The sequence below is a fragment of the Pogoniulus pusillus genome, chromosome 17 (genome assembly GCF_015220805.1).
Source record: "Pogoniulus pusillus isolate bPogPus1 chromosome 17, bPogPus1.pri, whole genome shotgun sequence".
Classification (NCBI taxonomy): domain Eukaryota; kingdom Metazoa; phylum Chordata; class Aves; order Piciformes; family Lybiidae; genus Pogoniulus; species Pogoniulus pusillus.
The window spans coordinates 13,005,432-13,018,355 of record NC_087280.1 but is presented as its reverse complement, the minus strand read 5'-3'; the positions used below and the strand labels follow the sequence as shown (position 1 = coordinate 13,018,355).

General features: G+C 46.4%; 1 protein-coding gene across 1 annotated transcript in view; it reads left to right on the top strand.

Annotated features, from left to right (window-relative positions):
• FSD2 (fibronectin type III and SPRY domain containing 2) overlaps positions 1 to 12,924 on the top strand; it is a 23,713-nt gene extending 10,789 nt beyond the window's left edge. The window contains exons 7-13 of the mRNA XM_064157730.1: positions 124 to 279; positions 1,102 to 1,236; positions 1,937 to 2,090; positions 3,343 to 3,476; positions 5,227 to 5,359; positions 8,977 to 9,153; positions 12,042 to 12,924. Of these exons, the coding sequence (XP_064013800.1) occupies positions 124 to 279; positions 1,102 to 1,236; positions 1,937 to 2,090; positions 3,343 to 3,476; positions 5,227 to 5,359; positions 8,977 to 9,153; positions 12,042 to 12,294 (1,142 nt within the window). The 3' untranslated portion in view covers positions 12,295 to 12,924. The remainder of the gene's footprint in view (positions 1 to 123; positions 280 to 1,101; positions 1,237 to 1,936; positions 2,091 to 3,342; positions 3,477 to 5,226; positions 5,360 to 8,976; positions 9,154 to 12,041) is intronic.

The window sequence follows — 12,924 nt, the reverse complement described above, 5'->3', positions numbered from 1 at the left end:
CCTAACTTTTCTCCATGACATTCAGTGCCTATGTCTTATGTAAATACCTCTCTGAGAGATGCATTTGCCTGTGAATAACATACCACACCTATACAGAAACTGACCTGTTTTCCCCCCCGGCAGCTCCTTGTGCCCCTATGATCAATCCCCAGGCTCCCAATGCAGCAACTGGCACCTCACTGAGAGTTTGCTGGAGCCTCTTCTCAGATGACACTGTTGAGTGCTACCAACTGTGCTATAAACCAGTAAGCCATGAGAGGCACAGCGATGAACAATCAGGTAAGCAGCCCAGGACTCAAGGAGGCACCTCAGCCCTTCACTGGCAAAATCAGCTGGTTCCAGAATGCCTCTGTGCACTTTCTGTGCACTCTTTTCACCATCAAAACTGTCGTATCTGCCACTGCATTTCCTGCTTCTGGCTTTGACGCTCATCCCCTGACAGGCTGCCATGCTGCCAGCTGCAGAGAGCAAAACCAGGGTGGGGCAATAGCTGGGATAGCAGGACTGGGAAGAGGACAATGGACAAAGTCAAGTCTCAGCAGTAGTATTTCCTTTACAGGAGAGCAGGCACAGTATTAGACATAGGCTGCATCTGCTGCAAAGCACACTATTTTTATAGAGATCAAACCATCATACTATCAGCACACCCACTGAACCCCCACAGTCATTTTACAGTTTATCTCAGTGCTAATAATAGGCTGTAACTCCCCATTATCCATGTGCACCAAAAAAGAACCACAGGACTATCCTAAAATGTCCCAGCCTTGTGACAAAACTGTCTTTACTAATAATATGCTTGCAAAACCTTTTACTGAAAATACCCAGTCACTGCTCCAGCAAATGCAGAAGCCAGCAGAGTGCTCAATGGCCAATTCAGAAAGAAAAGCAGGGATGCTTCCTTCAGAAGCTGATGTTTTACCTGATTACTGCTTACTTACAGGAAAGCATGGTGAAACAGCCTGACAGCTGATCAAAGGGCATGGAGCACAAGGAGCTCTCTGGAACTCAGCACACAAAACAGTGTGCCCCAACTCAATTATTTGAGGCAGCTTTGGGGACGAGTATAAAGTCACTGTAAATGCTTTGTTGTTTTCATTTCAGAGCATATGCTAAAAGTCAGAGAAACGTACTGCACCATTACTGATCTGCTGCCCAACACACAGTATGAATTTTGGGTCAGTGCTTTAAATGCCTCTGGTATCAGTCCACCAAGTGAGAAAGCAGTTTATGTAACAGGTAAAAATATTGTGTTCATATTTCTACATGACCTTCACAGTGAGATTCACAGCCATCTCTGCATTTTACACCAGTAATGCTTTCCGGGCACTTTGTTTCTTCCAATCTGAGTCTACTGACTGCATGAGGATTTCCTGCTTTCACTTGGAGAGCTTATCAGGCCAGTTGTCCCCATTTGAGAGTTGAGGAAAGTGAAGCACAGAGACAAAATAATATATCTAAATGCAGGGAAGTGAAGACTGACAATAAAGTCCGAGTCTCCCAGTTCTGCCAAGTGGATGCTAGCCCCTCTTTTTATTGGCCAGTAGGTGTTTTGTGGATTCATCTGCTGTGCTGCCCTTTGTAACTGCAGTTCAGTCAAGCACATCTTGTGAAATCCTGCCATGAAATTAAGCAAGTCAGAGTGAGACTTTAAAACACTCAAAGATGTGTTTGACATCTTATGGCAGAGAAAATACGCACCTCTGTGACAGAGATAAACTTTCCTGATCAATTCTCTTGTGGTCTTTATGGTCCAGATGAAATCTTTGAACAGCAATGTTAATTGCCCTGCCTGCTCTTTATTGTACATTGGGGAAGCAAGTTTCTTCAGCTATATGCTATTAGTAAACAACTGTTCTGTTTTCTGAGTCTTCAAAGAATGCTTGTTGCAAATATCTTCAAGCAACAGCTTAAAGTTGTTCTTCTGCATACTTTGTAGCTCCTTCACCACCTACTATAAAGACTGAAAAGATCCGAAGCTGTGAAAATGCAGCACTGGTGTGCTGGGAATCTAGAGACCTTAACCCTGTTGATTCCTACACAGTTGAGTTGTCCAAGATGACAGATGAAGAAAACAGCAATAACATTACTGAGTGAGTCACTATTCTATGGAGTCCCTAACCTGTAGAGATGAAACCATTTCATGTCCTGTGGCATCAGATAGCACTAAGGAAGGACCTGAGAATGCTGGTCAAGAGCTGTCTGAACATGAGCCAGCAGTGTGCCCAGGTGGCCAAGAAGGCCTAAAGCATCCTGGCCTGTATCAGGAACAGTGTGGCCAGGAGTAGGGAAGTGATTATGCCCCTGTACTCAGCACTGATGAGGCTGCACCTCAAATACTGTGCTCAGTTGTGAGCCCCTCACTACAAGAAGAACATTGGGTTGCTGGAGTGTATCCAGAGCAGGGCAACAAAGCTGGTGGAGAATCTGGAGAACAAGTCTCAAGAGCAGCAGCCAAGGGAACTAGGACCATTTAGCCTGGAGAAGAGGAGGCTGCAGGGAGATCTCATTGCTCCCTACTACTACCTGAAAGGTTAGAGTGAGGTGAGTGTTGGTCTCTTCTCCCTAGTATCAAGTGATAGGACAGGAGAGAATGGCCTCAAATCACACCAGGGGAGGTGCAGATGGGATATTAGGAAGAAAAATCTTTACTGAAAGAGTAGTCAGGCAGTGGAGCAGGCTGCCAGGGAGCTGGTGGAGGTGTGTTTAAAAAAAATGTGTAGATATGGCACTTCAGGATATGGTTTAACTGCCACAATGGTGTTCAGTCAGTGGTTGGACTCCCTGATCTTAGAGGTCTTTTCCAATCAAAATCACAGTATCACAGTATCACCAAGGTTGGAAGAGACCTCACAGATCATCAAGTCCAACCCTTTACCACAGTGCCCAAGGCTAGACCATGGCACCAAGTGCCACATCCAACCTTGCCTTGAACTGCCCCAGGGACGACGACTCCACCACCTCCCCAGGCAGCCCACTCCAGTGCCCAGTGACTCTCTCAGTGAAGAACTTTCTCCTCACCTCGAGCCGAAATTTCCCCTGGCGCAGCCTGAGGCTGTGTCCTCTTGTTCTGGAGCTGGCCACCTGAGAGAAGACAGCAACCTCCCCCTGGCCACAACCACCCTTCAGGTAGTTGTAGACAGCAATAAGGTCACCCCTGAGCCTCCTCTTCTCCAGGCTAAACAACCCCAGCTCCCTCAGCCTCTCCTCGTAGGATTCTATTAGTCTATGATTCTGTGTTGTGGGAGGGTTACTGATCATGTAATTTCATCTTTGTGGGTCAGAATAATAAATACTTGTTTTTCTTCTCTACCCTCTCATTTTCCATGGGTGTATTTTCTGTAGATCTATTGTTGGGATTCCTAACTGCGAAGTCCTAATTCACCTCCAGCCAACACAAAGCTATCGCGTCTGTGTAAGAGCCCTAAACCTGGGCGGTTCCAGTGAGAGAAGCGAACCTGTCCTGATACACACCACAGGTACCATACAGCTCAGAACAATTCCAGCACTCTGTTGCAGCATCTGTTATCTCAACAGACAGATTCCTGCTGTTTTCAATGGCCTCTGGATCAGGTCCTAATCTCTTGCATCTAACTGCACACATGGTAACCTTTTGGGAATGGGAAAAAAAACCCCACGCTTTTTGTAACATTAAGTGCATTGCTTTAGCTCTGTAATTTAAAATTATCTCTGTCCAGTACATTTGACACTTGAAAGTGACAAATTTCTAATAATTCTACAAGACAGTATCACCCCAGTGCCTCCAGGTGTTGCCAGCTTGCCAAGTACTGACACACTGATGAAGAAAATTGTAGTGCAATGTTACTTTACCTCGGAGATTACCTTGTAATGATGCTGCTGCTGGAAAGTATGGCTGAGACAGTCAGCACTTTCCAGAGTCGTTGGGGAATGCAAAAATCTTTCTTTGTCTCCAGCTCGACTGAGGAAGCTCTGAGGGCTGGTTGCCATCAGGAAGAAGGCAGTCCAGCTCTCAGCTGGAAGCTTTGCATTTGGTGACTGATACAGCACTATCACTTTAGCTATCAGTGTTAGGCTGGTCAAGGATTAACCTTCTCCCCCAGAGGGAAGTTGGAAGCCCTTTCCCCTTCCAACCACCTAATCAAAGCTCATTTTAATGTTATAAGTACACATCTGCTTTCATTTTCAGCCTTGCCATAATGATGCTACAAGTTCACTGGATTGTCTCAAACCTCCCACACTTCTCACAGGTGCATTCACACCACACTTGCGTCTTTTCTGCCCTTACTTTCCCTGAGCTGGTTGCAAATTGTGCTCACTCAGCAAGTTAACCGTGCACCCATTAACCTGCAAAAGGCCATGTTTCGGTAAGGAACCTGTCTGCTGCACATCAGTAGCACCACAGAAAAGAAATGGTCATTCTTAAATTCCTGGAGAGGAGGACTGTCATTGTCTTACCATTGTCTGTGTGCATTTCAACTGCTTAAATCAAACTCAGTGTTGGAATTTGCCAGTTCTGCTTGCAGAGCATGTGTTTGTTTTCAGCAGCCCCATCACTGTTTGTATTGTATTGGCATTGAAGTAACTTGCAGTTTGATTATAATGATTTCATTTGGGATTAGCATGAAGAGATTTGTCTTCTCTGAGTCAACATTATGCAAACAGCTGAGGCAAATGGATCTGTCAGCGGCAAGTGCTCACTTCCAGCACTGAGAATGACCTTTGATTCTTCCTTACTGGGGTAGATACACAAACACCAACTACAAACAGCAGCTGTGACGCAGGTGGCTGCTCTTGGGAGTGCAGTGTGTCACACCTGCTTTGTGAAGTCTCCGAAGGGAGAAGAGCCGACATACTTTCATCCTTTCAGTGGCTGAAAATAGATCACTTCAGCTCTGAGCAAGATGGCCTGAAACTGGACAGTCCATTGCAGGGAAGACCTCTCATCTCCTCCTAACTAATTCCTGCACAATGCCCACAGCTTTGAGCCCTGGCTGGGTTCAAAACCAGATTAAGGCTCCTTTTCTGCTCTTCACAAGGCTGTAACTAAGCAGTGTTAAGCTATAAACCACCCATTTATTAGAAAAATTCCAAATGGGCACGGCTGTCCTTTCAACAGAAGCCACAGATTCCTTCCAGAACACTAGTTAATCATTTTGTGAATCCAGACAACATTTCACCACATTCTTGCTGCAAGCCCTAAAGCCATAAGGAGTTTCTGGAGTTAGCCTCAGGCATTCTCTCTTGCAGGCACCTACTTCTGCCTTAACGAGGACACAGCCCATCCTTTACTGGCGATTCTAGATGATGGATTTACAATTGCATGTGATGAACTGGAAAACCCAGAGTGTGATCTGCCTGTCTACGATAACAGCTTTACAAGGTACATGGAAGAATTCCAGTTGCAACTAATGCGTGTGGTATGTCGCTGCTTTGTGCACACTGATACACCCCTACCTTGAATTTAAATCCACTCAAAAGGTTTACTGGCATGCACTGACCAAGTAAAACTTCCAGACTGTATTTGTGGGGTTTTCCCATCTTGGTTTTTGCATAAGTGACTACTATTGTCTTCAGTTTTAGACAACTGCAAATATCTTTGTCAGTCCTTGTGAGGTACTCATCTTTTAGAAAATCACATTCTTTTAAAAATGTGCTTCATTCAGTTTGAAACTAGGCTTTCCCCATAGTTCCTTGGAGAATAATACTCCATATCCTTGACCTTATTGCTGTCTACAACTACCTGAAGGGTGGTTGTGGCCAGGAGGAGGTTGCTCTCTTCTCTCAGGTGGCCAGCACCAGAACAAGAGGACACAGCCTCAGGCTGCGCCCGGGGAGATTTAGGCTGGAGGTGAGGAGAAAGTTCTTCCCTGAGAGAGTCATTGGACACTGGAATGGGCTGCCTGGGGAGGTGGTGGAGTCGCCGTCCCTGGGGCTGTTCAAGGCAGGACTGGACGTGGCACTTGGTGCCATGGTCTAGCCTTGAGCTCTGTGGTAAAGGGTTGGACTTGATGATCTGTGAGGTCTCTTCCAACCCTGATGATACTGTGATATCCATTTTTAGCCAGGCCCTGTAGTTTCATTGGAGTTACCATTTCTGAGCACCACCACTGATCTCCCTGTGGCTTGCTGCTCTTTTCTGAGAATTCTTAAGGTGACTCACACATGCTATCTACAACATCTCCCTTTGCACAATGTGTGCATCAACTCCAATTCCAAAACTTCCCATTTAATATTTACATAGCCCAAAAGCAGCAGGAAAATGTCACAAGAGAAAAAAAAGCAAACCTATATAATCTTCATATAGCACTACTGGGATTTAAAAAGCTGTGTCACCTTATATCAGACTTGTTTGCTACAGCAAATACTACAGAATGGACAAAAAAGGGCCACTGATGCTCTGGATGCTTGGCCCTCTTTGAAAAGGGCCTGTGTGGTTCAAAGCACAGCTGGTCTGTTTGGGCTTTTAAAATATTTGCCAGAAAAGTATCTAACGAGGCTTTCAAGCAGCTCTCATTGGTTTTGTGAATTTAAATCTCTCCCATTAGTTGCTCTTTGGGACTTGAGCATCAGGTGGAAGTTCGTGCAAGTTTATAAAGAGGATTACAGATGCAGCCAGCCACAATTACAAACAAACCTGCTTGGACATGTTGGGTAACACTGAACTAAAATTTGAACATTGAAATCTGTTGCTGACAGATCTGGCTGATACTGTCTGGGCCTACAGGTGTTTCTTTCAAAGAAGAATTAGGCCCTTTGGCATTGAAATGAGAGTCAGCTTGCTGAAAGGCATGTTTACAGCAAGAACCACAGAACCACCACAGAACCAAGACAGGCATCTGCAAATGGAATAATACAAGCCCACAACTTGGTTCTTCCATAGGTTACTTAAAGGGATCACTAAAAAAGAGATCACTAAAAAAGAGATCACTAAAAAAGAGATCACTAAAAAAGAGCCAGGAGATAGACAATTCTCTTCATTAAAGTCATCAAGACTAAACGGGATTCATAGAGTCATAGAATGGTTTAGGTTGGAAGGGACCTTGAAGATCATCTAGTTCTAACTTCATGGCCACGGGCAGGGACACCTTCTACCAGACCAGGTTGCTCAAAGCCTTATCCAACCTGGCCTTTAACACGTCCAGTAAGGAGGCACCCGTGACTTCCCTGGGCAATCTGTTCCAGTGTCTCACCACACTCACTGTAAAGGATTTCTACATCTCTAGTGTAAATCTACCCTCCTTAATTTTAAAGCCACTGCCCCCTGTCCTGTCACAACAAGCACTTGCAAAATACCCAGTCCTGGCTTTTTTGTAGGCCCTCTTCAGGTACTGGAAGGCTGCACTGATGTCTCCCTGAAGCCTTCCTTTCTCTAGGCTGAACAGCCCTAGCCCCACAGGGGAGGTTCTCCAGCCCTCTGATTATCTTTGTGGCAGTCCAGCTGCTCCATGTCCCACTTCCACAGGGTGCTTTTATGTTTCACACAGACAGCAAGAGCTGGCACAGAGTCTGAACTCTGGGACTGTCTGATGCCACTGTAAACTTTTAGAAGTCTCAGGCCAAGATACTGCCAAAAAACAGCAAAAAAGCTCTCTAGCTGAAATGACTAAGACTCACAAACTCTTCTCTGTGAAGTCTGTGTGATTTCCAAAAGTCTGATGTGTTTCCTAACCACAGCAGCTCCTATGGTCTGACTTATGTTTGCCTTGCTGCCTTTGCAACTCTCATTACTGTGGTAATATTTTGCTCACAGATGTTTATACTCATCTATTTTGCATCATTCTTTTTCATTCTCAAGCTTTAGCAACACAGCCCCATTGAGTCCTGATTGCAGCAGCCTGTAAACTACTCCCAAGACATCTACATGCACTTGCAATGAACTGTACGCTTGCTTTAAGCTATTGCTGCTGAGATGGCAGAGTACATCTTGCTGTGCATGCCTGTCCTTACACTGCAGGCCCTCTGAATGCTGACTGCAGCTCTTTCTCAGCATTACCTAGAGGCAGGCCAGCTCAGTCTCTGGCAGCAACATCTTTTGCCTTTGGAATGTACAACTTTAGATGACCCTACCACAGAAACATACAGGATGCATGTGACCACTCATCCAAAACTGAAGGTGTGTTTTGAAACTTGCTGTCTCTTGTGATGCAGCAATGACAGACAGTTACTATAACATGTACTTCTCTCTAGGAAAAGCTGGAGTGTGGTCCTACAGGATTTATGTTGCTCTCAAATCAAGTTAGGGTGTTTCAGAAGCATTTGGCATGGGTTCTTTTGCCCAACTTTCTTGCTTCAGAATCCATGGTTTTGCAGACTTGTGTATTCTAAGTGCCCAGCTCCCCTGAGTCAAGTTGAAGGGTCTCTCCCACACATCTTTTTAAAGAATTCTCTTTTACATGGTTCCTGTTGTGAAGATTAGGAATCGCAGTCTACTATCACATTTTTTCACAGCCCACATACCTCAGCATATTCTGAGCTCTCCTTCCATCTTCAATTCTTGCTTGTCTCTCCAAACACAGCACAGGCAGGGCTCCTCCTCTGCAGCTGCCCCAGGAGGTTCATGCTGTTACAGTGCTCAGCTCCTGATGGCAAGTGACATTTCAATCCTTGGGCTGTTTGGGATGAAAGTACAAAATCTGTAGCCCTTTTTCCCTGCTATACTGGGGTTCACCAGAGCACTCTAAGAAGTAATGGTAACTTTCCCAGAAAACTCAGGCAGCATAGCATGCTGTTCTCCCTATGCCTGAAAGTGTCCAGGGTACTCATTTCTACAAAGCTACCCACAGGCAAAAACAGGGTAGGTGTCACAAATAAAACTGCAGATTGTGTGTCAAGTCCTCAGCACGTCGACTGCTGTAGTCAACAATCTATGCTGAACTGCTAAGGAGACAGCAAAAGTGGCTTTTGTTTGTTGATATGTAATGCCATTACATGCCTGAACACTGTAAATAGCATTGCAGAGTTCCTGACACAGCATATATTCCTGTCTGCCTCCTACAGGTGCATTGGGATCCTGGGTAGTCTGATCCCATTTCCAGGAAAGCATTACTGGGAGGTGGAAGTTGCAGAAGATACAGAGTACAGAATTGGTGTGGCTTTCGAAAACACTCCAAGACATGGTTATCTGGGGGCAAACAACTCATCCTGGTGCATGAGGCATATCATCACACCATCAAGGTAAGGGCCACAGAGGCACCAGAGCTGCTTACAGGAACACTCCTACATGTGCACCTGCAGGCAAAGCAGCTGAGGGCTCCTGACTGCAGGAGGGAGCCAGAGATTTTGCATCAAACTCAGAGCAAACACTTACCCAGGGGCCTCTGACATTCCATCATTGCACCATGAACTGGTGTTGAGAACATACTGGCACCTGTAACCAAGTCCTCTTCCTTAATGACATTCTTACATTGAAACGGGCAGCCCCAGGAACAAATCTGAATAAAATCTTAGCTGTAAGGACCTTGGGTTTAGGTCACGGAACCCCCAGTGGGAGGACAGAGAGTAACAGATCCATGTAAACTGTAACCTATGTATCTGGCTAAACCCAGTTGCATGCAGTTGGTTTTGCTCTCTCTTACCTATGGAAGTACCTCCCAGTCATAGCTGCATGCAGAAAGGCCATCTCCCCTTTGTCTCAGCTGAACCTGCTGGCTCTCCCCCAGACACCACTGGATTAGCACCTTTACCTTTGATTGTGAGAGCATCCAGAAGGAAGAAAACATGTCACACCCCCAGGCACCTCCGAATACTTCTTGTCTAACTGGCTCACTGCCCAGCCTGCAGTTGTCATCAAGGGGCTGCTGGGTCCCTTTGAACAGGAAGCCTGCAGAGCACTTGAGTGTCCTTAGCATGGTAAGGATCGCATGGCATGGCACAAGCCCAAACCTGCCTGTCCTCTTCCTGCTGGTACACAGGGAGACTCTCGATGCAGCTCAGTTGGCTGGAGCATACACTTGTCCCCAGGCACTGGCTGCACAGCCGTGGTCCTTAGCAGTGCTGGCACTCACCTCACACTCAGCAAGAAATGCTGCTTAATGAGGGAGACCAAACCCACTAAAGCTAATGTCTCCCCCTCGCACTGCAGGCAGTCTAATGGGATTTCCTTGCTACATTGAGCTAAGAGGTACACTGAGGTTTGTTCTCGTTCTTCTAAAGCAATCATTTAATGTTTTGGCTTGGAAGAGACTTTTCAAGGACTCAAGTTGTGCTGGGGGAGGCATAGGCTGGATGTTAGAAGGAAGTTCCTCACAGAGTGATTTGCCATTGGAATGGGCTGCCCAGGGAGGTGGTGGAGTCACCATCATGGAGGTGTTCAAGACTGGATGAGACACTTGGTGCCGTGGTCTAGTTGATTGGACAGGGCTGGACTGGATGATATTGGTCGGATAGATTGGACAGGTTGAACTGGATGATCTTGGAGGTCTCTTCCAACCTGTCTCATTCTATGATTCTACCATTCTATGTAGTCCAACTCCCATGCACTAATCAGGGACATCTTTAACTAGGTCAGATTACTAGAAGCCCTGTCCAATTTGACTTTGACTGTTTCCTGGGATGGGGCAGCTACTACCTCTGACCAACTCATTATTTCACCATCCTCACTGTGAAAAAATGTTTCCTTTTATCCAGTCTAATCTCCCCTCTTTCAGTTTAAAACCATCAACCCTTGCCCTGTTGCAAGAAGCCCTGATAAAAATTGTCCCCATCTTTCTTATAGGTCCCAATGAGCATGGACTTCAGTGAGACAAGGGAGCTGGGCCATTGCTCAGTTTGAGTCAGTTACATCCATTTCAGCTGGGCTATTTTCTCAGACTTCAGTGGCATGAGTGGAGGTAGTTAGTGAAGGAACTACCCTTGGCTGAGCAGGGAGGTCTTGTAGGAAAAGCAGCCAGAAGGTTTTTTTAGAGTGGGGTTTAAAAAATGATGTCCAATAGTCTGGAAGGTGCCCAGCCACACTGAGAGCCAGTCAGCTTCTGCCCAAGGGATTAGGCTCCTTTGCTGCTGCTCTGAAGGTGGACGTGTGCAGTTCCTCTAACACTGGCAGGAAAGAGGGCACAGTTCCTCAGGGAGGACCTAGAAGAACAGAACAGAGTTCGTCTCACCAATGCCCTTGTTGGCACGCCTACACCTATCTAGGGGCAAGGCTGAGCAGATGACAAGGGCAAGCCTAACTGGCATAACAGAGGACAGCTCCTTCATGCAGGCAGGGACTTCAGGCTAAGCCTAGTGGCAAGGGTACATGCTCACATTTACAGGACACTGACACTGCCCTCCAAGACCCACAGGAAAAAAAATAAAATCCCAAGTTCTGCATCCAGATCTGGAGCCCTCAATACAGCAAGGACATGGACCTGATGGAGCAGGTCCAGATGAGGGCCATGAAGATGATCAGGGGTTTGGAGCACCTCTGCTATGAAGACAGGCTGAAGGAACTGGGGTTGTTCAGTCTGGAGAAGAGGTTCTGGGGAGACCCAATAGCAGCTTTCCAGTACCTGGAGTGGGCCTACAAGAAGCATGGAGAGAGACTGTTTACATAGGCCTGCACTGACAGGACAAGGGGCAATGGCTTCAAACTAGGGAAGACCAGATTTCAATTGGCTGTTAGGATCAAGTTATTTGCCACTAGAACAGGTTGCCTGGGGAGGTGGTTGGGGCCCATCCCTGGAGATATTCAAGGTGATGCTCAACAGAGCTCTGGGCAATGTATCTAGCTGAGCGTGCCCCTGCTTGCTGCAGAGGGAGTTGGACTAGATGACCTTCAGAGGTCCCTTCCACACCATTCTGATTCTATGCTCTACACCTCATTCGTATCTAAGGGCTACCAACTATCCTCTGGCAGACAGAATGGGGCATGAGGCAATGCTTGTTGCCCAGGTTAGACAGGCAGGCCCAAGCCTGCTCCTCAACAGCCACTGCTTAGCGAACTGGATAGGACTGGGGCAGTAAGCACAAGGCACACAGAAGGGAGGGACTGGGAAACATACTCTGAAACATACATACATGCTCGAAGCTCTCCTTTTGAGAGCGGCCAGAGTGCTCTCAGCTTTTCTGTCTCCTGCTTACAGGCACAAGTACGAATTCCTGCACAGTGGGATGACACCAGATATCAGATTTACTGTGCCCCCCAGAAGAATTGGCATCCTGCTGGACTATGAGAACTGCAGACTCTCATTTTTCAATGCAGACATTGCCCAGCATCTTTATACCTTCAGCTCCCACTTCCAGCATTATGTCCACCCTTGCTTTGCACTGGAAACACCTGGTATCTTACAGATACACACTGGGATTGCAATACCCCCATGGGCTGCCCTCCCATAACCCCTGTTCTGTAGCTACATCTATGGATAACCTGCACTGAGTGATGCCCTTTCAGCATTAGCTGCTCCATCATGGCTCCTGTAAGCCTGCTCTCTCCCAAGAGAACAAAGCAACCCTGACCCAAAACAGCTGCCAGGCCTGAGCCCTTGTGACAGCTTCTGTCCTCTTAGGATCTTACTCAGCAGAAAGCCATTTTGATTAGAAGATCCGTCAGCATTCACTTCTCCAGATAGAAACTGACACCATCTTTTTGGTGATGCTGTCACCAGGCAGCAGTGCCAGCTGGATTGCTGGTGCCCCAGTACCCATCTGATGCCTAGGGAACTCCTCTGTTCCAGACCAATCATTAATTCCACTCTTGAATCTGATGAAGATCTAAAATTTCAAAGGAAAACGAAAATAGCAAAAGGCATTATCACTGTACAGTTGCTAGACAGAGCTGAAAATACTCCGACCATGAAGCTGATCTCACCATCAAGATTTTTGTTGCTACATGAAGTCTGCGGCACAAGATTATCAAATACGCCTCCCCTGTGTGTGAACTGTTGGCGCCTACCACACACAGTGAGGCTCTCTGGAATACCCAAGCATGCACTACAGTCTGAAATATTAAAAGACATTTTTACAGAA